Raw genomic sequence first — 27,126 nt, 5'->3', positions numbered from 1 at the left:
TGTCAGGGGTAAAAGACCTTACAGGGTACTTGTTGTCATTTCCCAGGTGTGGAAGGAATGGAAAGAAAACTGGACATGAAGGAACCACAGTTCCTCCTTAGCCACCACTTGAAATCTCCATAGATGGAGAATGTAGGAAGTCTGTTCACCCAGGGACCGTTTGTCCCTTTGCTCCTTCAGTGATGCTCCGTTAGAGAAATGCCCCTTGCCCTTTCGCTCAAGAGTTTCTTGGTTGAAAGGTCAGCTCTGAAAAAGGTCTGGCCAAAGTCACTCTAGAGGTCATGGAACCGGGAGGACCAAACTACTCTAGCAGTCACAGAAGGGCCGGTGCTCATCACTGTGCCCGGAGCCCTGGTCACCTTCAGCTCCCTAGATCTTGCGCTGTAGGTTTTTTGGACAGAACCAGGCAGGAGTCCCTAACCGATGTCTTCTAGAGCTAGGCAGGTAGCATCAGAATTGAAGTTGCCAGATGGAGGAGAAAACAGTATGGGCATTGGCAACCTGGATAAGCGCCTCATTAAAGCTTTCAGAATTTTAAATCTATGGCTCAGCTGGCCAAAGCACTGTAAAGCAAAATTCCCAAGTTCTGGTCAACTCGCTCCAAGTTGGTGCCCTAAATACAACCGGGTCTAGTATTCATATGCTCCAACCTGCTGCGGGTTCTTGGTCCCTTGGGCAGCTCAGCGGCAGCAGCATATTGAGTTCTGCACTTGGAGGCATCTAAGAAGGGCGTAGTGGGCCTTGTGCTTCTGGTGATGCTTCTCAGGTTGTGGGGACAGTGTCTTAGAACCCGTTACTGGCTACATTTTACTTCCACTAGAAATCAAACTGCGTCCAGATTTTCTCCGGAGTGCGACTTGCCGCCAGGCACAGTTCCGGGCTAGTGGGGGAGTGGGCGTGGGAAACCGGGAAATCCAAACCTGGTATCCAGTGGGGGGCGTGGCCGGACGCGGGGAGTCCCGCCCCTCCCAGAAAAGGTCCCGCCCCCATGCCCTAGAGTTTAGCCTGCGCTCGCGGTCTGCACTGAGTCCTCGGGACCCCGAAAGAGTAGCAGTAGGCTGTTTCCTTAGATTGCGCGGGGGCGCTACCTGGCACGATAGAAAGTTCAGATTGCTTCCCGCAGCCGGGATAACCTGGCTTGCTGGTGTCCGCAGAATCCCCTGCAGTTGCGGCCGGAGTCCGGGTGCCCTTGCCCCGCGATCTCCGCGGTCCTGCGCTGCAGGGCGCGTATCGCCTCTTGGACTTCTTTGCGGGCCAGGGACCGAGAAAGAGTCTGTGCCTAAGAACTGGGCTCTGTGCCCAGCGCGAGGTGCAGGATGGAGAGCAAGGCGCTGCTAGCTGTCGCTCTGTGGCTCTGCGTGGAGACCCGGGCCGCCTCTGTGGGTAAGGAGCCCACTTTCTGAAAGTAAAGCGACGAAGTAGGGTGCGGGCGGAGAGCGGGGATGCGAGAGAAGAGGACCTAACTCGGAGAGAACTAGCGACCTACTCTTTGGTGTTCTTTCATTATCATCGGGGAAACAGGTTCAAAGACTAGTCCGAAACGACCCAACCAGTCGATGGTTCCCAGAGCTCTAATCTCCCCCGGGCTTCAGTTGGAGCCAGTTGTGCGTACCTGACACAGCTTCGGGCTCTAGGGAGGCTGGAGTGGGAAGGCGCTCCCAGCAAGGGCAGGAGATGCCCCCACAGGCAAGAACAGGCAGTAAAACGCCTGGAAGCAAGCGCAAGCCGGGCGCCCTGCGTGGCATCCTGCCCTCCGTGCTACCTCCGCGGAGTGCAGCAGGGAACCCGCCCTCTGCACTGCTTCCCTTTAGTTCCCTCTAGGTGAGGTGAGAGGTGAGAGGTGAGGTCTCTTCCTAGGGCAACTTTGCTCCTCCAACTTTCTTTGGTGGAGAATGCCACTTCCTCTCAGGAAGAAAAGGTGCCCCCCCCCCTTCTGTGACAGCTACTCCAGGTGTCTTAAAGTAACTATCCACCTAATACTCCAAAACGTTTGGCCCTGGGGTAATCTCACATAAAACCGAGTTTCAGAAATCTCTCAGGTTTGGCACTTAGTTATAGAGCCACTTTTCATGTCGCTTATAATTACTCTCTTCTTCGTTCGGCTTTTGGTGCAACAGCTTCTCTTCTCTTCTCTTCTCTTCTCTTCTCTTCTCTTCTCTTCTCTTCTCTTCTCTTCTCTCTCTTCTCTCCTCTCCTCTCCCCTTCCCTTCCTTTCTCTTCCCTCTTGTCCCCTCCTCTATTTCTCTTCCATTTCCTTTTTGTAGCCAGTTTGCAGATTTCCCAATCTCTACCGTTGGAGAATGGAGGAAGAGTCAGACAAAAAAGTCAATCCTGTAAAAATATTCCTTTTATCAGAAGAGAACTGCATGCCTTAAAAACACTGGCACTGTCATACAGTACTAAGATCATCTGTCTACAGTTATTAAGTTTTCTTCATAATGACTCTGTTCACCAGACCAGCTCCATCATGGTTGTTCATTTGTCCCAGACAAATGCCCACTCCCCCTCTTCTGGGAAGAGAAAGATAGTCTGGAACATGTGCTTGCGCTGTGTCCCACAAAGAAGTGAGTTGCTTTGAAGCCTGGGGTGTTCCTAGAGCAGCAGTTTAACAGTAGCCTGGTTCCCTGAATAAAATGGAGGTTGCCCTTTTGGAGTGTGTGACTTGCTTAATTGGATTGGACTATAATTGGTGCCATCGAAGTCTAGAGACAGAAGCGCTGTTGTTTTTCCTTCTTGTCTTCGAGCAGGAAGGATAACAGTGCACAAATTAATTAGTGTTGGTTATGGGATTTGAACATAAAAGGCTTTTATTGTGTAGTAGCATATGTACCTCTTACAGTCAGAATGAGCTTTCTAAGGGAGAGGACCCAAACTTGCCAATGAAAATGAATGAAGTTTAATGGGTGCGGGGAGTGTTAGTCATGGATGTAACTCTTCAGTTATTATTGATAACCTTGTTGACTAGGTTTGATTGTGGAGCATCCCTAGAATAGCGTGGTGTTATATATGGCTTCTTGCGAATGGGACGTCTCTTAAAGATGAATGTAGCTAATGTGCCTGCAGTTTAAGATAATCTCTGGCTGTACTTTAGTACAAAGACAGTCAAGAGGCTCTCAGTGGCCTTGGCATGTAGATCAGAGGTGGAGCACGGAGGGCCTGGGTTCGCGTCCAAGCACTGAAGAATAGAAGTCATTTGCTGTGGAGGTGGAGTGCACACAACTTAATGAATGGCTAGTTATTTACTACTACATTTTCCTTTACACATCTGCCCAACCAATGGCTTCTTTTTCATTTGGCTCATCACATGAGTCGTATCCAGTTATTGTTTTTGGGCTAATGTTTCTCAGTTACGTTTAAAATCTATTTATCAAACAAATTGTTTGTATTTTTCACTTCTCAAACCAAGTAGCATTCCATCATTGGAAGACATGTTTATGAACATTTTAATTGCTTGCCCATGTTAAGGGCAATGACTTCTTTCATACTGAAAAGTGTTACAATGATTGATTGAACATGCCTACCTAGTTCTGTAGCTGTCTCAGGCTGCCCCACAGAGCACCTGTGACATAGTCACTCTAAATACCACTAAAATGTATATTTGCAGACCTAGGAATAACCAAACACCACATAAAGTTCAGAACCACTGCCCAAACACAGTCACTTGGTGATGTCAACTAGCTTCTGAGGCTTATTCATGTCATTTCATTTCCAATGATTGAAAAGATGTCATCAGTCAGTAAATCTATAGTTATATCAGCCACATGTGCTCATCTGATTAGGGTGGGTTATTTGGGGTGGTGCAGCTGAAGGTTGCTCTTCTCATCTGCGTAGGTTGTGTGAGAACCCGTGCTGTTAGCTAGCCACCTGACTCCAGTTGTTCACACAGGGGCCACAGTGTCAAAGCACTGGCTATTTGCCCTGGCTGTTTGCTCATACTCTCTTCATTCACATAGCCCCGTATTTGTTCACGTTCACTTATTTGCCCAACAAGGTCAATGCCAGCCGAGGCCCTACGAGTCATCTGTTCTTAGCTTGTGTGAATTAGAAAGTCTGGGTAGCTGCCTGGTATTAGTTATTTTTTTTTCTTTTGAGACAGTCTCACTATGTGACCCAGGCTAGCCTCAAACTTACAGTTCTCTTGTTTGGTTCATTTGTGTGCTGGGCTTCCTGGTGTGCACCACCAGGCTAGGCAGGTCAGTTGCTTTTCACCCTGAGAGCTGGAAGATTTTGATGTCCCTTAGCATGGCGGGCAACTCCTCTTTTTCTCACACTTTTAACATGCCTGGTAACACTTTACATTTGGGTGACTGACACCTAGTCAGTTATCTTGCTGTGATGTGACCTATAGAGACGTGTATCTCTCTTGATGTTTTTCTGCATTTTAATTCTTTAGGTAACATGCATCTTGTGTCTGGAGCTTTGTGTCAAGATGAGCTCGGAGCTTTGATTAATTAATTAATCAGTTGAGACCCCCCCTTTGTAGCTGATTTTAAGTTTTGCTCAGAGAAAAAGTATATTAATATGCATGTATGCATGAACTTGAGAGATGATTCTCTTCCTCAATTCCTTTTCCTTCATTTAAACATGCCGTCTTTAGGAGCCACTACCTCAGCTCAGTTACCAAAGGAAATCTGCTATACAGCATGATAAAAGACAATGGGACAAAGGTAACAGTGCCTCCTGCCCCTTTAGGGGGTATGGAGATGAGCTGTATAGCTGTCTGTCCGGGGAGTTTTCATTAATCAGCAATTTAGTCAGATGTGTGCATCCTATGCTTTCCCAAGGGCCTGAGATCATCAGATGGTGGCTCACCGGGTTTCAATGTCCCATATCCTTTTGTAAGACCTTGAAGTTGGCAGTGCAGGAAAACAGGAACTCCACCCTAGCGCTCTGAATTGCAGAACTGTTGTGTTGGTTTGTGACCATCTGCCCATTCTTCCTGTTATGACAGAGCTTGTGAACTTTTACTGGGAATGGGGCAAAGCAGATTCCACTTTTATATGATGAATTGCTGAAGAGGCCTTTAAAAACTTGGAGTGTGCATTGTTGATGGTGTTTCCTATTGGGCCCGACTCTTATCTAATTTGTTTCTAGGTTTGCCGGATGATTCCCTCCATCCACCCAAGCTCAGCACACAAAAAGACGTACTTACAATTTTGGTAAATACAACCCTTCAGATTACTTGCAGGTAAGGGTTCATTGTAGATGCAGATTTCCTGTGTGAAAGGACTCATTGTTAACTGAGGTCACAACAATTTCCATTACTGCAGAATTATAATAGTATTGTTGTAATTGTTTATAAGTCATGAGGCTTCTAAGAACTCATGCAATAGCGAAACAATGAGAAGGGACTCTTCAAACTTTTGTACTGTTTTGCTGGGCCTTTTCAACACGTACAAGCATTTTATACAAATGCAAACTCACACATGCATACACACAAGCATGCACGCCAAAAACTGACATGTGATAGACATTCATGACTATTGATGAATCAGGTAAAGTTAAGGGCTTATCCTTGTGAAATAGAGTTGAAGTCTGAGCCATGTTCATGTCAGTCTGAATGACTTTTGAACAGCATCTTAGCCTTTTATAAGAACTGTATTCTACAAATGAAATTCTGTCTGTAGTAGAAATTTAATCTCTATCCAACAATATTCCTGACCATATGTCCTTCTCAAAACATGAACTTCATATTCTGGCTTGATATCCAGGACCTCTTTCCCTCTTGCCAGCAAGAAGCCATGCTGCCGATGCTGGATAGTCAGGGAAACAGAACTTGGACAAGAGAAGGCCTTTGAATTTTGCTTTTCAACCAAGAGGCAAGAAAGGAAACCTAGAGGAGGTATAGGTGGATATGATGCTCATTCATGAATGTCCCAGAGGTCTCTGCAGACCAGTGTGGTTTTGGTAGAAATGGTGATAGATCCAGGCAATGATGCCATCTAAGAGTGCTTGATGCCACAAATAGTCCTGGCAGCTTGTGGCCGTTGCGTCCTATTTGAAGAATACCAAGTGGTCCACAGCATAACTCAGGTCTGTTTTAGATTGTTGCATGTGGAGAGACACTAGGGCCTCTTATCTAAGGTCTGCAAAGTCACCAATACCCAGCCTTTGGGGGAAACGAAAACAGAAAGCCATAGCAGGAGCTGTTTATCTTTGATAAGTCACGGCATTTCCAAAGACTTTCCCCTCTACCTAGTCTCAGACACAAAGGCCACTTAAGATCTGCAAAGGTCCTCTTCCCTTTAAAAGAATCTTGAGAAACATTTCTTGTGTTCTGAGCGAACCCTGGAGTGAACAGGCACAGTCAATACTGTGATGTCGTTCATGGGAGTTTCAAGCTTTTTGAATGAAGGCTCAGTGGGCCTCATTTTTTAATTCATATTGACTACCTTCCACTTGCCTTGTGGAGATGAGGCAGTAAAAGTATTGTCTATTTAACTTTTCCCTGACGAGGATGTACCATGAGCCTCTTCTCTCGGTGCCCTCTCTTCTTCCTCCCCCACACCTACGAGATGATGCTGGCTTCCCTGCTGTTTCCCCACCACTCCAGATGTGCACTGAGCTCTGTCCCTCACATTTACCTTTTCTGCTTGAAATGCTGTCCCTCGTCATGTGCATAGGGCCAGCTTGGCCACGTTCCTCCCTGTTTGTTGCTTCTTATAATCAACACATTTTATACAATGACTCGTACGTCCTAGTTTTCTCTCCCCCAGTTAGAGTGAACTTCCATAAAGACACTGATCTATTTCTTCTTGGTATACACTGGGCAAGTGCTCTAGCACTGAGCATCATATCTTTGGTCCCTCAAAGCACTGGTTTTTGTCCTTAATTATGCTCATTAGCTATATATACTTAAAAAACATTTACTGAAAGAATGAATGTGTGAACTAGCAGAAAACACATGACCCTGTGGGTGATTTCTGAAATAGAGTGTGTGATCTTTGGTGGCATGTCCATGCAGACTGTCTATCATCAGTGTCTGTCAGCCTTTAAGTGCCTGTTGAGCATTTTATATGCATGTGAGAATCAAACCTTCAGTTCGTTCTCTTAGTCAGGGCCTTATGCCACGGGGTGTCACATTAATACCTTCCTGAAATACTTTTTTCAGGGGACAGAGGGACCTGGATTGGCGTTGGCCCAATAATCATCGTGGTTCTGAGGAAAGGGTGTCAGTGACTGAGTGCAGTGACAGTGTCTTCTGCAAGACACTCACCATTCCAAAGGTGGTGGCAAATGATACTGGAGCCTACAAGTGCTTCTATCGGGATGTTGACATGGCCTCCATCACTTATGTCCATGTTCAAGGTAAGCAGTGGGCAAGAATGTACTTCTCACATCCACTTATTAGGTCTAAAACACAACAGGCACAAGAAAAGTTGAATCCAACAGGCGTCTTAATGGAAAGGCTGTTTGACAAAAAGAATATAAAAACTTCTCTCTCAGGCTTCCTTTGAGAAGGGACTCACTGACAGTCTGGGCTTTGGTCTGAGCTGCATTTGTCTTTAGTTAGGTCAGTCCTGGTCCCTTCTCTATGGTGCTCTGAGATTCTCTGTGACCCACCATGGGCTGTAGGGACACATAAAATACCTCCTCATGTTCGAGATCCTAAGATCTTAGAAATGGAGGGAGATTGGAGGTGAATTATAGAGAAGTTTCTGTGGTGAGATAGGTTATCTGTAGCAGGGAGGAGGTTTTTGCAGGAATGCATAGCAAAATAGCCAAGGACTTTGGAGGTTGTGTTTTTCCCCCTCCCCCATAAGATCTTTCCTTTCCAGATTCACACTTTATTAAAAAAACCCACATACCCATGTGCAAAGCACAACACCACCTCCAAAGAACCCTTGGAAGACTGCTTTTCTTGTCTTTGCTCGTGTGCTCTGGGAGGGCTTGAAGTTTGCAATCGACTCCAGGAAGATGCAGCCTAGGGACATGAAAAGTTGCTTGATAGTTAGATCGAGGAATTTATTTTGAGGAGATGGGTAGCTGTGTGAGCTTCCTTTGTATACTTCACCTTGAAGGCTAATGGTTTAGGACTGACTTACAAAACACCTTTCATTTTGCATCAAAGCATTAGCTTAGCTTTTGTCTCACATCAAAGGGTTACTTTAGCTCTGTAAGCAAGGTGTGTAACTTAGCATCTTTGTAATAAAGAGTACCATGCAACATGTATTTGATATTTAGAGCATGAATTATGATCTCTTTTATATTTTAAAAACGGCACACCACCTTTTCTTGTGAAAAACCCGTCTTCACTTATGAGACGCCTGTAATATCATGCACTTCTCAGGAATGTAAAGGTTGCATTATATAGAGAGATTTATTTGTTTTTATTTTTGTGAATGAGAGTTTTGCATGTATGTATGTGTACTGTGTACTCAAAAGAGGGCATTAGACCCCCATGGGAACTGGAGTTACATATGGCTCTGAGCCACCTTGGGATGATGGGAATTGAGTGTAAATGCTCTGCAGGAGCAGCCAGTGCTCCCAACTGCTGGACCATCTCTCCAAGTCTGGGTTGCATTATATTTGACATGGGCATACTGTGCTGCATTTCTTTCTGAGAAGGATGGATTTTTTTCTGGAAGTCACTATTAACAGACAGAAAGGCTCTTTATCAGGACAGCACCCTTACAGATGTGACCTTCTATTTCAGTAGGGATAGTCTATGGAAGGCTGTCAAAATGACACGCGGTACTCTGGGGCTGCTCAGTAGTTTGGGCATTCTTTTCGCCCAGGGTAAGCAAAGTCTAAGATGGAGGTCTGTGCCCTCCTCCTCACTCTGCAGAGCCGAGGGAAGCAGACCTTGGGGAATGTCTGGCTCCTTTTGATCTGGCAGTCTTGGGAGATGTGGCTCTCTCAGAAGATTGCAAGGATTTCCTGCTCTCAGCCTGTCTGGAAATGCTACAAGATGAGCCTCTCCCACAATATCTCGTTACTTCCTTCTCCCTGAGTCAGGAAACCTGGAGACATGTAAAAAGTCGTTTCTTGAGTTACAATAAATATTTTATTTTGAGAGGATGTGTGGTTGTTTAATGCTCCTTTGTTTATTTCCTCTTTAGGGATACTGAGATAGAACCGATTTACCAAATAATTTTAGTCTTAAGTCAAGAGGTTAATTTAGCTTCTCCAGGCTCTGAATGAAGCAAGTTGTGTAATAATAGTCCATTAACATGTGCGTGGAGGTAGGCAATAGCAACAAGCGGTGGTCTCTAGCACTGTTTGCCGGTATACTTGGTGCCTTTGGATACATCATGAAATTCTGCTCCTGCCTCAGTTTAGCATTCTAAGCTGAATTATCCATGAGTTTGGTCATGAAGTTGAATAACAGGAAAGAAAGCTTTGAATGCATTATTCCCTATGGGTAGGTCCTTAATGTCCCCCTCTGGTCCCCACCTCACTTCCTCTGTCCTCTGACCCATCTAGCAGTGGATGGAGCCAGGAAGCTGGCCTTGGCCTCATAAGATAATGGCTATGGCATGTGGGGGGCGAAGCTAGCTGCATTTCTATGCTTTCCAGCTGGGGAGGAAATCAGATTTTTGCTGTTGAATGGAATTAGCTACTCTTCTTCCCTTTGGCTTCATTAACTCTTTCTTCACCTCTGGAAAGTCTTGGTCAGATTTGTGTGGGGTGGGTGGGGGGTAGGTGCTGGGATGTTATCTCTGAGATTTCAAGTGGTGACTCCAGACCATGTCCTCTGTCTCTGGGGAATGGAGTAAATCCCCAGTCATGTATTAATGCTGTGTGAATACTCTCTGAAGGATATCAAAATGACTCTGTCTTTTGGCTCAATCTTTTTGGCATTATGGCTTTCCAAATATTCATTGTCAGAGATATATTAATAAGTCTTAAATCTTGAACTGGATGTAGTGGCTATTAAACATCATTGCATAAAGAGTCTTATCTTCAGTGCTCACAGTCTTAAGGTATTATAGAAATCTTTCTCTTGAATTACTGAATCATCTAATTGTTTGCTCTTAGTTTAAAGATTTCAGTTTCTTTTCAGGGCATTTATATTATTTGCCTACTGAAGGAAATGAATATTTAGCATCGTAAAACTCAACGTTTCAGTGTATGGAATCAAATTTAAAATGTTTATTTCATAAAATAATAATATTTTATTAAAGTGTAGAATCTAAAATAGATTCTACTTGTTAATGTTCCATGTGGAGAAATTAAGCTCATTTTTGGAGTTTTCATTCAGATTCTCTCTCTCTTTCTGTCTCTCTGTGTGTGTGTGTGTGTGTGTGTGTGTGTGTGTTTGTCTCTCTCTCTCTGTCTCTGTGTGTTTGAGTGAGAGTGTGTGAGTGTGTGTGAGTGAGAGAGAGAGTGTGTGTGTGTATGTGTGTGTGTGTGTGTGCTTCTCTCCCTTCCTTGTCCATACCTTTGGAGCCATTATCTACATGCAGATTAACCTATGGGCATCTTTGCTCATGAAAGTTGTCAATGACAATCATTCACTCATTCAGTTAGGGTTCATGGACCTAAGAATACCAACTGTCCTGCTAATAGCTCACTGGGAGACTTCACTTTTCTTCCAGATTATAGGTCACCATTCATCGCCTCTGTGAGTGATCAGCATGACATTGTGTACATCACCGAGAATAAGAACAAAACTGTGGTGATTCCGTGCCGAGGGTCAATTTCAAGCCTCAACGTGTCACTCTGTGCAGTGAGTTGCCTCTTTTCTAGTCACTTCCTAAGTTTCCAGGGCTGTAAGCCTCTTTGCAGATGCACTTCCTGCTTCCAATAGCATGTCAGTAGTGAACTGTATAGGTCCTTAGGGAGAGCCAGCAGCACAATAAATAAAACCAACCTATGTTCTTAAAGTAAGATGTAGCCTTCAGGGGTCATCAAGTTCCAACAGCACCATGTTAAATAGTCACTGTTTCTTGTTGCTATCTAGAGATATCCAGAAAAGAGGTTTGTTCCGGATGGAAACAGAATCTCCTGGGACAGTGAGAAAGGCTTTACTATCCCCAGTTACATGATCAGCTATGCCGGCATGGTCTTCTGCGAGGCAAAGATCAATGATGAAACCTACCAGTCTATCATGTACATAGTTGTGGTTGTAGGTAAGTGGCTGTTTTCTTTCTGTGCCATTAATACCATCTAATGAAGAGTGGCTTTCTAGATGAAGATCCTGGAGAGGAAGGTGTAGGGTGAAGGTCAAGGGGTGTGGAAAAAGATATTAGCTCAGGATATGGGGCTGGTCAATTCCTTATAGATGCTCTTCTCTATCAGACAAACCATTGCAATGGGGGTGGGGGCAAGACCAAGAATAAAAAAGTGTCACCACAAGAGCTCATGTTATGAAAAATGCAATATTCAGATCACCGCTTGGCACCAGTTCTTTTAATTGTATCTTATGGAAAGTTCAGCAATTTACTCAAGTGGCCCCGTTAGCCTAGGTCTTATTATTCACCAGGTTACAATATTTTTGAAAACGCTGAAGATAGTGATTTATAAATCACCATAAACCCTTTTCCCTAAAAGCCATCAAGAAGCAGTGAGTCCTCCCCAAAAGAAGCGACGTCACACACTTCGCACCACTTTAAAAGATGTGCTCCAAGTTCTGGATGTCTTTTCCATCTTACTTTCTGTTTTTATCATTTACTTGCTCCAGGATATAGGATTTATGATGTGACCCTGAGCCCCCCTCATAGAGTCGAGCTATCTGCGGGAGAGAAGCTTGTCTTAAACTGTACAGCAAGAACTGAGCTCAACGTGGGACTTGATATCAACTGGCAGTTCCCTTCTTCAAAGGTAACACAAACAGCTCAGAGCCAGGCCTCCAAATTCTTTGATAATAAGCCCTAATGAGGTTTGCTTAAGAGATATAGGGTTCCCTCTGGTCAGATAAATTATAAAGGCTTTAAAACATCTCTCTCTCTCTCTCTCTCTCTCTCTCTCTCTCTCTCTCACACACACACACACACACACACACACCAGTGCACCCACACTGTATTATAGGAGTATGGCAGAATATATAGGAACCATGAAAAGATACCTTGCTAGAAAACTCAACCCACCCTGCTGCAGTTGATCTGTGCATATTCGTCTCCACTAGATTATTAATCTTTTGACATTGCATTATTTCTCTGTTCTCTGAAGCCCTTGATCTGTTTTTCCCTTTAAGAGGTGATCTGAGTTACATTTCTCTTTAAACAATTGTATTTGTATCTACACTCCACACATCTCATTCTCATTAGCTAAAGTCTTCAAAGTTCCTCCTCAGTTCCAAGTATTTCAATGTCTACTCAATTATCCTGAATCCCAATGTATATGTTGTCGGTGTGGTGTTTAAAGTCTCAGTTATTAGTATTAGTTCTCATCAAGGGACAGGACTTGATTCTGTGGGTCTCTAGGAGCTATTGGATGGTTAGTGTTCAGCTGGGCTGTGAACATTCACTACAATCTTTTTGTTTCTCAGCATCAGCATAAGAAGATTATAAACCGGGACCTGAAACCCCTTCCTGGAACCGTGACAAAGAAATTTTTGAGCACCTTGATAATCGACAGTGTGACACGGAATGACCAAGGACTATACATCTGCACAGCGTTTAGTGGGCGAATGACCAAGAGAAACAGCACATATGTCCAAATTCATAGTAAGCGACCATTTTCTTGCTAATATACTGTGCCTGGGAGAGTGAGATGACTTACATCAATTTAGGTTACCTTGTTTATTGCAAGATACTTTTAAGTTCTTGTTAATGAGGACACAAGACCTAGAGGTCAACAGCTTAACTTTGGAGTCAGGGACTTGTGTTCAAAACCTCAACTTTGAAATGACACATGGTAAGTGCTCACTAGGCATTATTTGTTAGAGCAGTTTCTGGGATTATAATTACTATTAGAAGTAGAGTTCTAGTATGTGTGATGGTATGCTGTTAAAGATTTCAGTAAGGGAGGCTAAGGGCTTATTTAAAGAAGCAAGCGCCCCTCAAATTGGGGAAACCCAGATTCAGTTGCTTTTTCTGTGGCTTTAGGTAAATCACCCAAATTCTCAATTATGCCCTCTTTTACAAAGCTGTCTCAGTTTAGATAATTTATTTTTGCTACAGCTCTAGCTTATACTTTTACAGGGTTACTTCGCAGCTTACGTGGAATAGTTTGTTTTGTGATGTCAGGATCTTGCGCATGTTAGGCAAGTGATCTACCACTGTGTTACTTTAAGGAAGTAAAGGCAGAAGAGGGAAGAACTGTTAGGGGCTGATTGTTCAAATCCAGGTGAGAGACGGCAAGAGGACTTGGACAGGGGTATCTGTGGAGGAAGTAGAAGACATGAGGACCTGGATCTATTTTGAAGGCATAGTCAACTAGACTTGCTGGCCGATGTGTTGACTGTGGTAACGGCTTTAGCATAAAGAGATGGCCTGAGCTTTAACACAAGTAGTGGAACTGGTGATACTAAGTGAAGGGGGCCAGGTGGGATGGGATTTGGAGAACAGCATTGAGTGAGTTCCTTTGGAGATGCCCATTAAACATCCAGATGTTTGATACGTAAACTTGGAACTCAGAGAAGTCAGGGCAGGGGTCGAAAGTTTTTGTATATGACAGATGCTTTAAATCTGAGATTGGATAGAAGAGGAGGCAGAGAAAGAGAGAGGTCTGAGGAGGGAGTGTTGTGACAGCCAACAGCTGGAGTATAGTAGCGGGCGTTATGGGAGAAGAGGGTAAGGTGTGCCTGCTGGTCCGTGGGGGACTTAGAGAAGGCTGTGTGGAAGGATGGAAGTATAAGGCTCGTGGGAGAGAGCATAGTGAGGAGAGGACTCTGACAAAGGCAAGAGGGGAGCTGGAATGTGGCTGCTATAAACAGTGTGGAGACCCTCAGAATGGCAGTTTATACCTGTACCCCACCATCTAACTTTTCACTTGACTAAAAATCCAAACCAAAAGGGCATTTTCAGTAAACTGGCATTCATGAGAACCATTGCTTTTGTTTTCTTCTAGCAAAACCTTTTATTGCTTTTGATAGCAGTATGGAATCTTTGGTGGAAGCAAGGGTGGGCAGCCCAGTCCGAATCCCTGTCAAGCACCTGAGTTACCCGGCTCCTGATATCAAATGGTAACTACTGAAAAGCAAAGCAAAGCATTGGTCTGCGTGAGATAAAATCCTCCCGTTGTACTGATTCCTGGGACTGACTTCCTCAGGTACAGAAATGGAAGACCCATTGAGTCCAATTACACAATGATAGTGGGCGATGAACTCATAATCATGGAAGTGAGTGAACGAGATGCAGGAAACTACACAATCGTCCTCACCAATCCCATTTCAATGGAGAAACAGAGCCATGTGGTTTCCCTGGTCGTGAATGGTGAGTTCATTCAATGCCTCCTCTGCCTAAAATTTACTAGGAAGAGAGAGAATGAATCTTCCTACATTCCCTAGGCATCCTTCTTCTGTTTCCTGTTGCATCACCCACATCATTAATTGGGCCAATGCTTAAAAAATGAAAAATGACCCAGGAAGGTGAATCTGAAATGAGATGTAGTATGATGGGATATTCTGGGCATGCTTCCTTGACAAGTCATATAAATGTGCTGTTGGCGGTCACATGCAAGGTGGCCTTTGGGGTCACTCTAAGGTTTGTGAGCTCACATTGCTCCTGTCCACAGAACTACACATCGAGTGAAGATTTGGTAGACTCTCCTTGTGTTATGTGTGGCATTTTAGTCTGAAGCTTTATCTTCTTCACTCCAGACACATGGCAGAACTCCACACAGGAACCCTGTGGAGACTAACGCCATTGGCTGACTTGCTGTCCACTCAGGGGACATATCCTGAGTCTGTCCAGGAAAGATTCTAAGTTTTTGACTTAAGGAGGATTTAAACTTACATTCCCAAAGTGAACGTTATAGTTATTTGGGGTGGGGGCAGGAAGGTGTTATGATTAAGTGAGTGTAGAAGTACCACCATTACTGCCAACTTGTTTTTTTTTTTCCTTATAGGACTTCTTAGAATCTTCACTATGCTAACGAATATTGCTCTTCAATGAGAGAGACAGGGATTTAACTAACTTATTTGACTAGAGCACTTTTCCTCCCTCAGTGACTGCATTAATATTTTGCTCCAAACGCAGTTGGAGAAATGCTTCTAGTGTAATTCTTCATGCTCCCTACTGGCACCACACATTAAAACGTCAAGATCTTGTCTCACAACAGCAATGTGCTTCCCACATGTCTTGATCCTCCTCTGTGTGTCTGCTGAGCATGGCTTCATTTCCTTTTTCTTTAGGGAGTGTTTTAAAGATAACCGCTTTTGGGATGGTTGCTTAGAAGCAGCATGGGCAAAGGGGATTCAAGAGAGGGGAGGAAGACAAGGGTGATACACACAGTTAGAAGAAAATGACTGGACCACAAAGGGTGATACACACAGTTAGAAGAAAATGACTGGACCACAAAGGGTGATACACACAGTTAGAAGAAAATGACTGGACCACAAAGACAGAGAGACAGTGAGCATCCCCATCACTCTGCTTCATGTAGTCACCACATACAGTGAACCTTAACGTTTCCCTCACCGTGTGCAATAAACAAAAATGTGAAGTCTGGCTTCTGTTCAGAAGCTGGAATGTCTACCTTTGTCCTGGATTTTGCCACATATTAACTGATGGCCTTGGACAAGTCTTTTAATGTTTGCCTTGTTTCTCCTCATGTGTAGAGTGAGGGCCATAGCCACAGTTATGAGGACTGAAACTCATTGGGAAGAACCTCAACAAGACCGAGTGCACAAGAAATACATTTGCTGTGTTGGCTCAATGATTGTCTCTCTGTAGCTTCCCACTCTATTTCTTGCGAGGCTGGAGGACATGAACAAGAACATTTTTAATGTAGAGTGAGTGAGTGAGGCATGGGCGTGTGGAGTTAGCTTAAAGTCACTCAGCTTACTGGTTTTCAGTTTTATGATAGCATGAGAATCCAGGTTCCAAGTCTAGCTGTTCCTTTGGGAAAGCAAGCAGAGGTGAAACCATCTGAGTACGAAGGGCAGATCTGGTGACTGAAATCCTCTCCTTGTTCCTCATAGCAATCAAACAATTCACAGACTGTCTTTTCTGTGTCCAGTCCCACCCCAGATCGGTGAGAAAGCCTTGATTTCTCCCATGGATTTCTACCAGTATGGTACCATGCAGACATTGACATGCACAGTCTATGCTAACCCTCCCCTGCACCACATCCGCTGGTACTGGCAGCTAGAAGAAGCATGCTCCTACAAGCCCAGGTGAGCAGAGCTGTGCGTTCTGATTTGCTTCCCATCTTGTATTCCTTCTTGCCAATTGACAATGCCATGATTCCATCTAAACCTACAAGGCTATCTCTAAAGATGTTACCCTTTGAATGGTACTTGAACTCTCCTTTTTTCCTCTGTGGCTTGAGTTTTAACAGACGCCCTAGGTTGGGGCATCCCACTGTGAGAGTCAGCGTTCTTCTTAGTTAGCCCTGATGTCCACCTCTCCAAATGAGCACTGTTTGCTTAGTTTGCTAATTGCCAGTCTTTGAATCTCCTCCTATCTGTGAGCTGGAGAGTACCACATTGCTCCTCTTTATCTATGGGAAGGTTCATCTCTCAGAGGAAGTGCTGATGGATGGGAGGCAGTGATAAACCTAGCCCAGGCCTCAAGAGCCTTAGGTCCAGCTTATCAAGTTCGACCACAAGCGCAGACATCCTTAGGGAAAACAACAGCCACCACCTTCAACCTACCATCCCAAGCATCCCATTTCCTGTTGTTGTTTTTGAAATAGCAAACACTGGTTTCTCCCTCAGCTGCTGGTCATTTCCTAAACAAAAGCCACAGTCCCAGAGAGATGACTTTGAGAAGCCCAGTAGCTTTCAATGTTTCCTTACCTTCCTTTGAACTGAATTAACTTGAATTGTCTTGTCGATCCAATTTATGAATGGAGATGTGTTCCCAGAATAGCTGCTTCCCTCCTGTATCCTCAGTCAACCACCTTGGACCGTTCCACTGTTGTTGACATCTATTTTTAATTGGCGCCAAGTCCTGTGAAGTGTTAGCCTGTCTTGAAAGTTATCACTGAGAGTCTGATAGCCAAGGTCTGACCCTTTCCTGTCCTATTGATTCGAATGAAAGAGAAGTCAAATCATGACATGCTATGCTTTCTCCGTTGTACAGCCAAACAAACCCATATACTTGCAAAGAATGGAGACACGTGGAGGATTTCCAGGGGGGAAATAAGATCGAAGTCACCAAAAACCAATATGCCCTAATTGAAGGAAAAAATAAAGTGAGTCTGAAGTTCTTGATTTTGAATATCTTTCTAGTTCTCACTTATGCATAGAAGACATACAATAACATATAAAGGTATATTGGAGGTTATTAATCAAAGAGTCTGTGTGATACCATCCATAATAGCTAAGCTATAAAATCAGCCTAGGTAGATAAAGAAAGTGTGAGCTTTACACATACACACACACACGTAGGTGCCTTCATCTTTAAAGAAGAACAAATGGTTGCTATTTGCAGAAAAACGGATCATTGTGTTAAAGTAAGCCAGACTTAGAGGTGCAAATATGTTTTTCTCTCATATAAATTGATTGAAAAAGACAGATAGAGAGGGCTACTTGGGAAGAGAAGGGGGGAACAGATAGGGTAATTGGGAAAGAATATAATCTAAGTGTATTAAGTAAAAAATGTCATAATGAAGCCTGTTGTTTTGTACAATTAATACCTATTAACTTAAAAAGAGAAGAAAAAACACATAGCTTACTAACAGTTCATTGAAGAGAAGCAAATCATTCAATGCCATTCAGTGTATACACCTGTCAAAAGGGAATTCTGATTCTGAGCACATGAAAAATGAAAAGTGTGCAGAATACCCATTAAAGAAAATCCTTAAGGATTTCCAAAGCATGTCTGCATCCCAGGTACAACTGCCAAGTTAGAGCTGTTTACTTTGGAAGGTGGGCAACGTGTAGTGTGAATAGCAAAGGCAGGTTTTAGCAGGTGTGGGGGCTGATGAATTTAGTCTCAGGCTGTGTGTGTGTGTGTACGTGTGTGCATGCGTGTGTGCGTGTGCGTGTGTGTGTGTGTTTGTGTGAGTGAGTGTGTGTACTCAGCCTGCATTGTTCATGCCCTGTGACTTGTGTGTTCACAGACTGTAAGTACTCTGGTCATCCAAGCTGCCAATGTGTCAGCGTTGTACAAATGTGAAGCTGTCAACAAAGCTGGACAAGGCGAAAGAGTGATTTCCTTCCATGTGATCAGTGAGTAAACTCTCTGGAGGGTGTGTGTGGGGAGGGGGCTCTGTCCCTTAGAATGTGCATGCTAAACTGTGAGGTCCTCTGTTGTCCTTGTGGTTTGTGTGAGTAGTGTGGTGTGCAGTTAGGACTTGAAGGTAACAGAAGTTAAAACTGCTCAGGTAGTCCCTGGGCTTGCATGAGTGTTCATGCGCTGCCACTGGTCTGAGAATGCTTTTACAAGCTGTAAGCCCCCAGCTTGTGTGTGACTTGTCTTGCTCACCAGTTAGTGTGACTCATGACTCGCTGGGGTTCATGATGTTATCTGTGGATTGTTATAGAGCAGCAATGAGGCTGAGGCTTTTGGAGGGAGAGGAATGGCATGAGCACACGTACTGTGCCTTCCAAAGCTCCTGATTTTGTCTATGCAGCCTGGTTTGGTGTGTAAACTTGAGCTGACTGTACTGGCTCAAATATTTCATCCTGAGATAATTACTTGAGTTAAATGTAGTTTTACTGTCATGCATTAACAAGAAGGCATTGTTAAAGTGTCTACATGATGATTATAAATGCTTTGCTTTGGGTTTTTATTTTTTCAATTTGAAAACCATGTCCAGAACTCAAAGTGGAGTGCAGTAAATACTTGGGAAAAATTAATTCACATTTCCAAATGTTGAATTTTGGGGAATGAATTGTTTTGCTTGGCTTTGTCCTTGTAGTAATGTCTGGGGATGGCAAGACCTGTCTCTAAGTTCTTCACAGTAACAAGAAAACAGTGGTGTCATGCACCAACTCAAGTCACCATCCTCTAACTATGGCTTTGCATTTCAGGGGGTCCGGAAATTGCTGTGCAACCCACTACCCAGCCAACCGAGCAGGAGAGTGTGTCTCTCTTGTGCATTGCTGATAGAAATATATTTGAGAATCTCACTTGGTACAAGCTTGGCTCACAGGCAACATCAGTCCACATGGGTGAACCACTCACGCCAGTGTGCAAGAATTTGGATGCTCTTTGGAAACTGAATGCCACCTTGTTTTCAAATAGCACAAGTGACGTCTTGATTGCAGCATTCCAGAATGCATCCCTGCAGGACCAAGGAGACTATGTCTGCTCTGCTCAAGACAGGAAGACCAAGAAAAGACATTGCCTAGTCAAACAGCTCGTCATCCTAGGTATGGAGGCATTTCTGGGTGATGAGTTGCAATGCTTTGAAAGCAGTGTGTTGGGATGCTGTGCCAATAGTACAGGACTCTGGTAGCTTTCGTAGTAGGCTAGTTCATCCCTAGAAGCAGAATAAAGCTAATAGTGCTGAGGCGATGCATTAAAATTAGAAGACAGCTCCGCTCTTCGTAACCTTTATGATGGATGAAGTCACTGCAAGGGATTAGCTTGATCCAGGAAGTTCCTCTGGCATCTTTGGACATTCAATGATTTAAATCAGAATGTTTGTGTAATGCTGTGAGCAAAGAGTGCCAGAAACTCATAATGTGGACCTAGAAGGATGGACAGGATGAGATGACAAGCAAACGCATTGTGAGGCCTCCAATTTATCAGGACTTGCTTACTGAAACTTTAGCCATAGAACACAGTGGCATATACTAGGTTGTAGCTTTAACTGTAGAACACAGTGGCATATACTAGGTGCTCAGTGTGATACCTGCTTCACAAACAGTGTGATGAAGGGGTGAGTTTAAGATCTAGAAGATTCTATGGAAAGCGTGCTACACTCGTTGCCTGTACTTATGTGGTATCCCACGTGGTCTAGGGTAGCTGAAGTTCAGTAACATAAATCTTTGATTAGAAAGCCTTTTGCATTCCCTATGGGGATGTACTCTATGTTTTGTCTAACTTTGTACTTTACACAGAACCTGAACAATCTCGTTCAGTCTCTGAGGAGATCAGGTGAACTTAGGGGCTTCCCTTTCTTCCCTTTCCTTTCATTTCCTCCTTTCGTTGCTGTGCACTTCAAGGTTCTTCTCCCTTTTATAGTGCAAAGCAGAGAAACTTAATGTACCTACATCAAAATTTTATACCAACATCATTTTGTTGAGTGCTTTGGCTTATTTCTGAAGGTCCCTCCAAATAGACACCAGTGTAATACTTTATGTTATGAAGACTTGGGGACATAAGGAAAGCTGTTTTTGAGTCAAGTCATTCCCAAGACCCTGGAAATCACACCGATGGCGCATAGGACCAGTTACATTATGTGACATTAGTGACTGGTCCAGCTGTGGAAGACTTTAGAAAGAAATGTGAAGGAGGCTCTTGGCTTAACCATGACCAGGAAGTGCAGGATTACAGTCAGTAGGTGTGCTGCTATAAGAATACTTGTTCTGTTTACCAAAGCCTATTCTTAGAAACAGATCAGAGCCCAGGACATTTGTTTAAACTCTGATGTAATGCACTCTAGAAGATGATCACATTTTGCTAAGTGTTGAAGTAGATTCTTTCAATGTAATTCTTTTTGATGCTCCTTTGATTTGGATAAGATCTTTCCACAGCAGTCGGATGACTTACAGGAGGAGGGCAAAGCTCCTGTCTTGCTGTGCATGTAAACAAATGCCCATGGGTCCTTGACTTTTCATACGATATTGTTGTTTGTTGTTTGGGTTTTAGTGGAAAATACACTGGATTTTCAGGCTCACAAAATTCTATTATTAACAGAACTGTTTACTTAGTTACAGGGCTTTGGGTGAGATACCTAGATCCCCGAACTGCAATCACTTCACCTAAAAATAGGGCTAATGGACTGGCTTTCATCATATATGACTGATAGTAAATATTAGAAATGATGCAAAGTCATCCAATAAATATAAGTCACTCCTTAGGTACTTGTGCTGAAGTTTTGCCCTTCCCAAGTGAAAACATGTGCTCTTAGTGGCTACAACCTTGCTGAGGAGTTTCCCTTGGGGAAATCCTTGTGTGATTGTAGGGGGGAAGAAACATATAATATGAAAATACTCCCCAAAGATTCCTGAATTGTGATTTGCATGTGGGGTGGTTATTTTGAACATTTAAAGGCTGTCATGGCCTGTCAGAACTGCACTTCTTTATTATATTTCACTCCTCCAGCAATGGTCGCTATCTGGGCAGTTTCAGCTCGCTTCATCAACGGGCCACTGCTTCTTAAGTTTAGGCTGTTCAATAGGCACAGGACACTAATGGTGTTCTCATAGTTGGAAGCATGGGCTCTATGGATTCCTTTTAATGTTCATAGAGCGTATGGCACCCATGATCACGGGCAACCTAGAGAATCAGACGACAACGATTGGCGAAACCATTGAAGTTGCTTGCCCAGCATCTGGAAACCCTACTCCACTCATTACGTGGTTCAAAGACAATGAGACACTCGTGGAAGATTCAGGTGAGTGAAACTTGTCTATTTCTCCAGTGGTAGAATTTTTTTCAAGGATGCTGTGTAAGACTGCTCTCATTTCTTGGTTTGTTTCAAAGTTGACAGAAAGCAGTATTTATGGGACTGGGGAGACAGCTCAGTCAGAGAAATGTTTACCACACAAGCTTGAGGACCTGCATTCACATCCCTAAAACCCATATAGGAAACTAGACTCAGCATCCTTCTGTAATACCAGTGCTAAGGGGCAGGGTGTGTGTGTGGAAGGCAGGGTGGAAAATAACTGCATCCTTGGAGCCCATTTGCCAGCCTGTCTAGCTAATCATTGAGTTCCAAATTTAGGGAGAGACCCTGTCTCAAAAAAAGAAGGTAGAAAATAATAAAGAAGATACCCAACATTGACCTCTGGCCTCTATGCACATGCCCCCCCCAACACTCACACATGTACACACAAACACACAAAATGGTATTTGGGTAAAGGGTCTATCTGGCTCATTCAGAACCAGAAACAGCATATTTGGAGCCCTGTTGATTTCATATGAGGATCCCATGGAAGACAGGAGTCAATCCCATACACCTCTTTAGAGTTGAATAATAGTCAGAGATGAAGGGCAGCAGCAAGTACTCTAAAAATTGTCTTTATCAAGCACAGATCGCATCATCAGAAACAAAACAATCAATTCCGTCCTCTTTTAGGCATCGTACTGAAAGATGGGAACCGGAACCTCACTATCCGAAGGGTGAGGAAGGAGGATGAAGGCCTCTACACTTGTCAAGCCTGCAATGTCCTTGGATGTGTAAGAGCAGAGACACTTTTCATAATAGAAGGTCAGTGGGATGTCATAGACCCAACAGATGATGTTTTGGGATTAGTCTGAGTTGTTCATTGACTCAAATACTTTGAGTAGGGTGGCATGTAGGTGACTATGCTCTTCATGGTGGTTAAGTGGCTCATATCTAAAATATTTAGGAACACGTATAGCCTAGGTTGTACAATTTTTCATATGTTTAATAGATATTTTGCGGAGGGGACCTACATACAAGCATGAAACCCATTTAGGTGTCATGTAAACGTTATACACATGGCCAGAAGGTAATTTTACATAGTATTTTCAGTGCATCTGCCATTTGACTGTGCCTTGTCACTTGACGTAAGGGACTAGCACTCACAAAATTTCTGATCTTGGTCCTCTGGGAGTTCTGAGTTGGAGATTCTCCACCTGTTCTTCACACTCTGTCTTCAATGGGTTTGTGTTCTTTTAACCAGAAAGCAAAATTGGAGGTGTGCGTCAGCCTGTACCACATTTTCTATCCACGCGGCTCTCACTGTGAGAAAGCTTTTAGCCAGGAGCAATGAATAGCCTCCTGTCCCTTGTTCTCAGTTTGTTTGAATGGCCAAGTTAACTTAAAGATATCTACTTGGGAAAAATTAGATTTGGTGGTGACATTGCTATTCAATTAGTGACAAGGGTTCAGAATTTTCACTAGAGCTGAGACAAGATTCACTCATAAACAATAGATGATTGCTTTTGTGACGTGGGAAATTGAGGGTTATTATTGAAAAATGAAAGGAAACCTCTTTCCTTCTGCCGTGTGTGTGTGTGTGTGCGTGTGTGTACACGTATGTATACACGTATGTGTGCAGGATTGATGTGAAAACTGCTTTTTTCTCAGCCAGCATCCTATGACAGAATATTTCAACTTATGAAGAGCATGCCTGAGTCCTCTTTTTTCTTTTGTAACCTACTAAGAGAACAATGCAACTGTATTGTGTGACTGAAGGAGTGATGTGCAGGGTGATGACTGAGGGAGGTTAGGGAGGTAGGTGTGGCAGACTCTAAAGTCTAGGTGTTGGTCCCTTTAATCTGTCAATCTGATGTTGTCGAATACTGCATCTAGAGCTACCATCATGTTCTCACATATGTAAGAATGTTAGGATTCCACGAACTGCAGCTGCAAGTGGAGATGCCAATGGCATGGTAGTTCCATCATCTCCAAAGACAGTCGTATCTTAGTGCTCATCCCAAGGGGGTGCACCCATCAGTTCTCTCTGGAACTCTACCTCCCTCCATTAGCCTTCTGCATTAGGTTATTACCCCACCTAAGTGGGCACAGTGGCATGGGTATTGTGGAGACTCACCTGGGAACAATAGCAAAATGTTCAGCTTTCAGATGTTACTATGAGAGTACTCATACATAAACTGATAGAGACAGTTGAACCTTTGACCTTTCTTCTGTGTCATGTGAATAGGCTTCTAAATCTTTGCACACAGATAGAAAATTCTTTCCCTGGGAACCTCAGAGAAACCAAATCCACTTACAGATGCACTCAGAGCTTGTTTCCCAACTGGTAGCTCTTGTTTCACCAACTAATTAATTGCTTGTCTTCTGGCTTCTGGCCCCCCATGCCCTCCCCCCAGCCAGCTCCCGGCTCATTTCAACTCATACTGCACAGTGTGAGTTGAGAGACAGAGACCCCAAGTGATAATTGTGTCCTAATCACCTCCCTCCTAATCATTTGGTGCTAAGAGCCTTCTGCCTGTAATTCTCCTGGAACACACTCTGGAGAGCAGTCTGCAGCTCTCTGTGGCCTGCTTAGCTTTGCCTTTCTCCTCTCCTTTCACATATCACATCAGTGCCCTTATGCCAGCGCTCTTGCTCTCTCTCTCTCTCTCTCTCCTTCTCTCTCTCTCTCTCTCCTTCTCTCTCTCTCTCTCTCTCCCTCCCTCCCTCCCTCCCTCTCTCTCTTTCTCTCTCTCTCTTTCTCTCTCTCCCTCCCTCTCTCTTTCTCCCTCCCTCTCTCTGTCTCTGTCTCTCTGTCTGTCTCTGTCTCTCTCTCCCTCCCTCTCTCTCTCCCTCCCTCCCTCCCTCTCTCTGTCTCTGTCTCTCTGTCTGTCTCTGTCTCTCTCTCTCTCCCTCCCTCCCTCCCTCCCTCTCTCTGTCTCTCTCTCTGTCTGTCTCTGTCTCTCTCTCCCTCCCTCTCTCTCTCCCTCCCTCCCTCCCTCTCTCTCCCTCCCTCTCCCCTCTTTCTCTCTCCTTTTATCCCCTTCTTCTCTCTGGTCCTTTTCACACTTCTGCCACATAGAGGCAGGGTGAAATATTGGTCAGCTCTATTTGGATGGACCTGGTATAACCCTTGAACAACCCACCAACTTCGTGTGTCTCTCAAACAAGTAGCTTAATCCTTCAAATCGTACTCCCTCAATGTGAATACCGAAAAAGCCAAGGAGGGTGACGTATTTAAAGCAACAAATTCATAGTAGGTGTGTGACCACAGCAGCTGTCTGGTAAAGGGATTCCCTTATTTACTTGTAGAGTTTTCCAAACAATCACCTTTCCCATGCCACACAAGAGAAAACATTGTCCATCAGCACAAAACCAGACTGTGTTACCCACAAATAGAAGTAACTTGTTTTTTGCTCAAAAGAGGTCTCTCGCCAAACACATCCTATATGCATCTCTTAAGCCATTTGTACACCTATAGTTCATTGAGAATCTCATTGCCGGTTGTTTTCATGTTCTTTGAGATGCTGGGGACTCTGTCCAACATAAGGAGTCTGTGGCTGCTGGACTGTAGAGGTCTTGAAAGTGGATGAGCCTGAGGTCCTGCCTCCCACGTCATAGTTTTATCACCTTCTGCAAAGGCTATGGACTTCCAGTTGCTGATCACTCAAATGTGTGTCTTCCAGGTGCCCAGGAAAAGACCAACTTGGAAGTCATTATTCTCGTGGGCACTGCGGTGATTGCCATGTTCTTCTGGCTACTTCTTGTCATCGTTCTACGGACCGTTAAGCGGGTAACAACATAATGTCTGTCCTGTCCCTTGCATGTTGGTTTTTGTGATTAATGGAACCTGACTGGGCTTCTTTCAGCTGCTTCTTCCCATTGTTATTGGCTCAATGGACACATTTTTACTTCAATACAATTGCATTCTTGTCCATTTTCTTTGGCTGAACTATGGGCATTAATTGATGGAAGCCACTAGAGGGGTAAAGGGTTTGGAATGTCCACTGTAATTAAGATTTAGAAACTTTATTCTGAACTCATTTTGGAAACTAAAGAAGCACTAAAAGTAGGGTTATAATAGGACTTCTCTCAAACTTCATGAGTCTTATTGGAAAATGAGACACCATGAATGGATCTCCTATTAAACAACAACAAGTATACAAAACAACAACCAAACAACAGGATCTGTGTGTGAGTGGAAGGGTTTGTGCTTTCTAGGCCAATGAAGGGGAACTGAAGACGGGTTACTTGTCCATTGTCATGGATCCAGACGAACTGCCTTTGGATGAGCGTTGTGAACGATTGCCTTATGATGCTAGCAAATGGGAATTCCCCAGGGACCGACTGAAACTAGGTGAGTTGTCAACTGGGATTAACTTGATTTTGGCTTTAGCAGTCCACCTGACTCTCCTTTAAGACAATGACATGTTTAGTCTATTCAGATGATGTATTCTGATTCATAAATATTAATTCTATCTCTTGACTTTGGGTATTCATCCATATAGCCTTCTAGCAGTAAGGAAGCCATACAATCATTCAAAGCAGGACATTCTGGAGGGTGAAGGGAAAAGCCAGAAGGAGAAAGTAAAGCGGGCTATGGGTCTAAATGGAATACAACATCACCTTAACCAATTAGAATCTTCACAGAGTCCTCTGATAGTGTGACATAACAATCAACTTTTGTAATTGCCATTATCATTGATTCTAGGGAAGCCTCTTGGCCGTGGTGCCTTTGGCCAAGTGATTGAGGCAGATGCCTTTGGAATTGACAAGACAGCAACTTGCAAAACAGTGGCCGTCAAAATGTTGAAAGGTAAAAATCAAAATGGCATTGTGATGTGGCTCCCTCAGTAAGCATGGTATAAGGCTTGCATCGGTGGTTCTGTGCATAGGTGGGCCAGAAGGCCCCTGACTTCTAATGCCTTTGCACAAACTGGAAACAGTTCCCTCCTTAAAGGTGTCATGCAAGGGCACATGACCAGGGAGCAAGGATCAACTTGTACAATTCTGTTTAGTCGTCCTGGTTATATGGGGGGGAAACTATCTCAATGTATTATGATGTAGCATGTAGAACATGCCAAAGAACTCCACTTAGTTTGTGAAGGTGTTTTGCAAAGTAAGAGTAGCTACGCAGACAGAAGAGGATTTTAGAATCAGCATCTTTTCCTAGTAATGGAGCTACAGTCTGGATATTCTGGTGAGGAAAGGCGATGTAGGGAAAGTTTCTGCCCCATTTGTGACTGCTTCCATGGAGGGAGCTGCTGCTGCTTGGCTAGTAATGGAGCTATAGGCTGGATATTCTGGTGAGGAAAGGCGATGTAGGGAAAGTTTCTGCCCCATTTGTGCCTGCTTCCATGGAGGGAGCTGCTGCTGCTTGGCCTTTGCCAGTAGGTCTTGTGCCTTTCAAAGCCCTCTTCCTCCATTTGCATTTTCTATCTCTAGGCTGAAGGTAGGTGTGTGTGTGTGTAAAGATGGGTCATCAGGCCCTGAGGTGAAGCCCATAGCTGTGAGTGAGAGAGAAGTATAGCTGTCCATACAGCATCAAATGCAGTCTTAGCCCCACTAAGC

At 43.9% G+C, this 27,126-nt stretch overlaps 1 protein-coding gene across 1 annotated transcript in view; it reads left to right on the top strand.

Annotated features, from left to right (window-relative positions):
- The first annotated feature begins 1,015 nt into the window (after positions 1–1,015).
- The window catches only part of Kdr (kinase insert domain receptor), a 43,997-nt gene continuing 17,886 nt past the window's right edge, over positions 1,016–27,126 (top strand). Inside the window, exons 1-18 of the mRNA XM_005080774.4 lie at positions 1,016–1,383; positions 5,095–5,188; positions 7,112–7,308; positions 10,542–10,672; positions 10,907–11,075; positions 11,627–11,766; positions 12,434–12,611; positions 13,957–14,071; positions 14,158–14,321; positions 16,069–16,225; positions 17,136–17,247; positions 18,118–18,226; positions 19,031–19,372; positions 21,418–21,564; positions 22,249–22,380; positions 25,242–25,348; positions 25,777–25,912; positions 26,267–26,371. Of these exons, the coding sequence (XP_005080831.1) occupies positions 1,317–1,383; positions 5,095–5,188; positions 7,112–7,308; positions 10,542–10,672; positions 10,907–11,075; positions 11,627–11,766; positions 12,434–12,611; positions 13,957–14,071; positions 14,158–14,321; positions 16,069–16,225; positions 17,136–17,247; positions 18,118–18,226; positions 19,031–19,372; positions 21,418–21,564; positions 22,249–22,380; positions 25,242–25,348; positions 25,777–25,912; positions 26,267–26,371 (2,602 nt within the window). The 5' untranslated portion in view covers positions 1,016–1,316. The remainder of the gene's footprint in view (positions 1,384–5,094; positions 5,189–7,111; positions 7,309–10,541; positions 10,673–10,906; positions 11,076–11,626; positions 11,767–12,433; positions 12,612–13,956; positions 14,072–14,157; positions 14,322–16,068; positions 16,226–17,135; positions 17,248–18,117; positions 18,227–19,030; positions 19,373–21,417; positions 21,565–22,248; positions 22,381–25,241; positions 25,349–25,776; positions 25,913–26,266; positions 26,372–27,126) is intronic.

Source organism: Mesocricetus auratus, unplaced genomic scaffold, assembly GCF_017639785.1.
Source record: "Mesocricetus auratus isolate SY011 unplaced genomic scaffold, BCM_Maur_2.0 Super-Scaffold_100006, whole genome shotgun sequence".
Lineage (NCBI taxonomy): Eukaryota > Metazoa > Chordata > Mammalia > Rodentia > Cricetidae > Mesocricetus > Mesocricetus auratus.
This window is presented reverse-complemented; position numbering and strand designations above follow the sequence as displayed.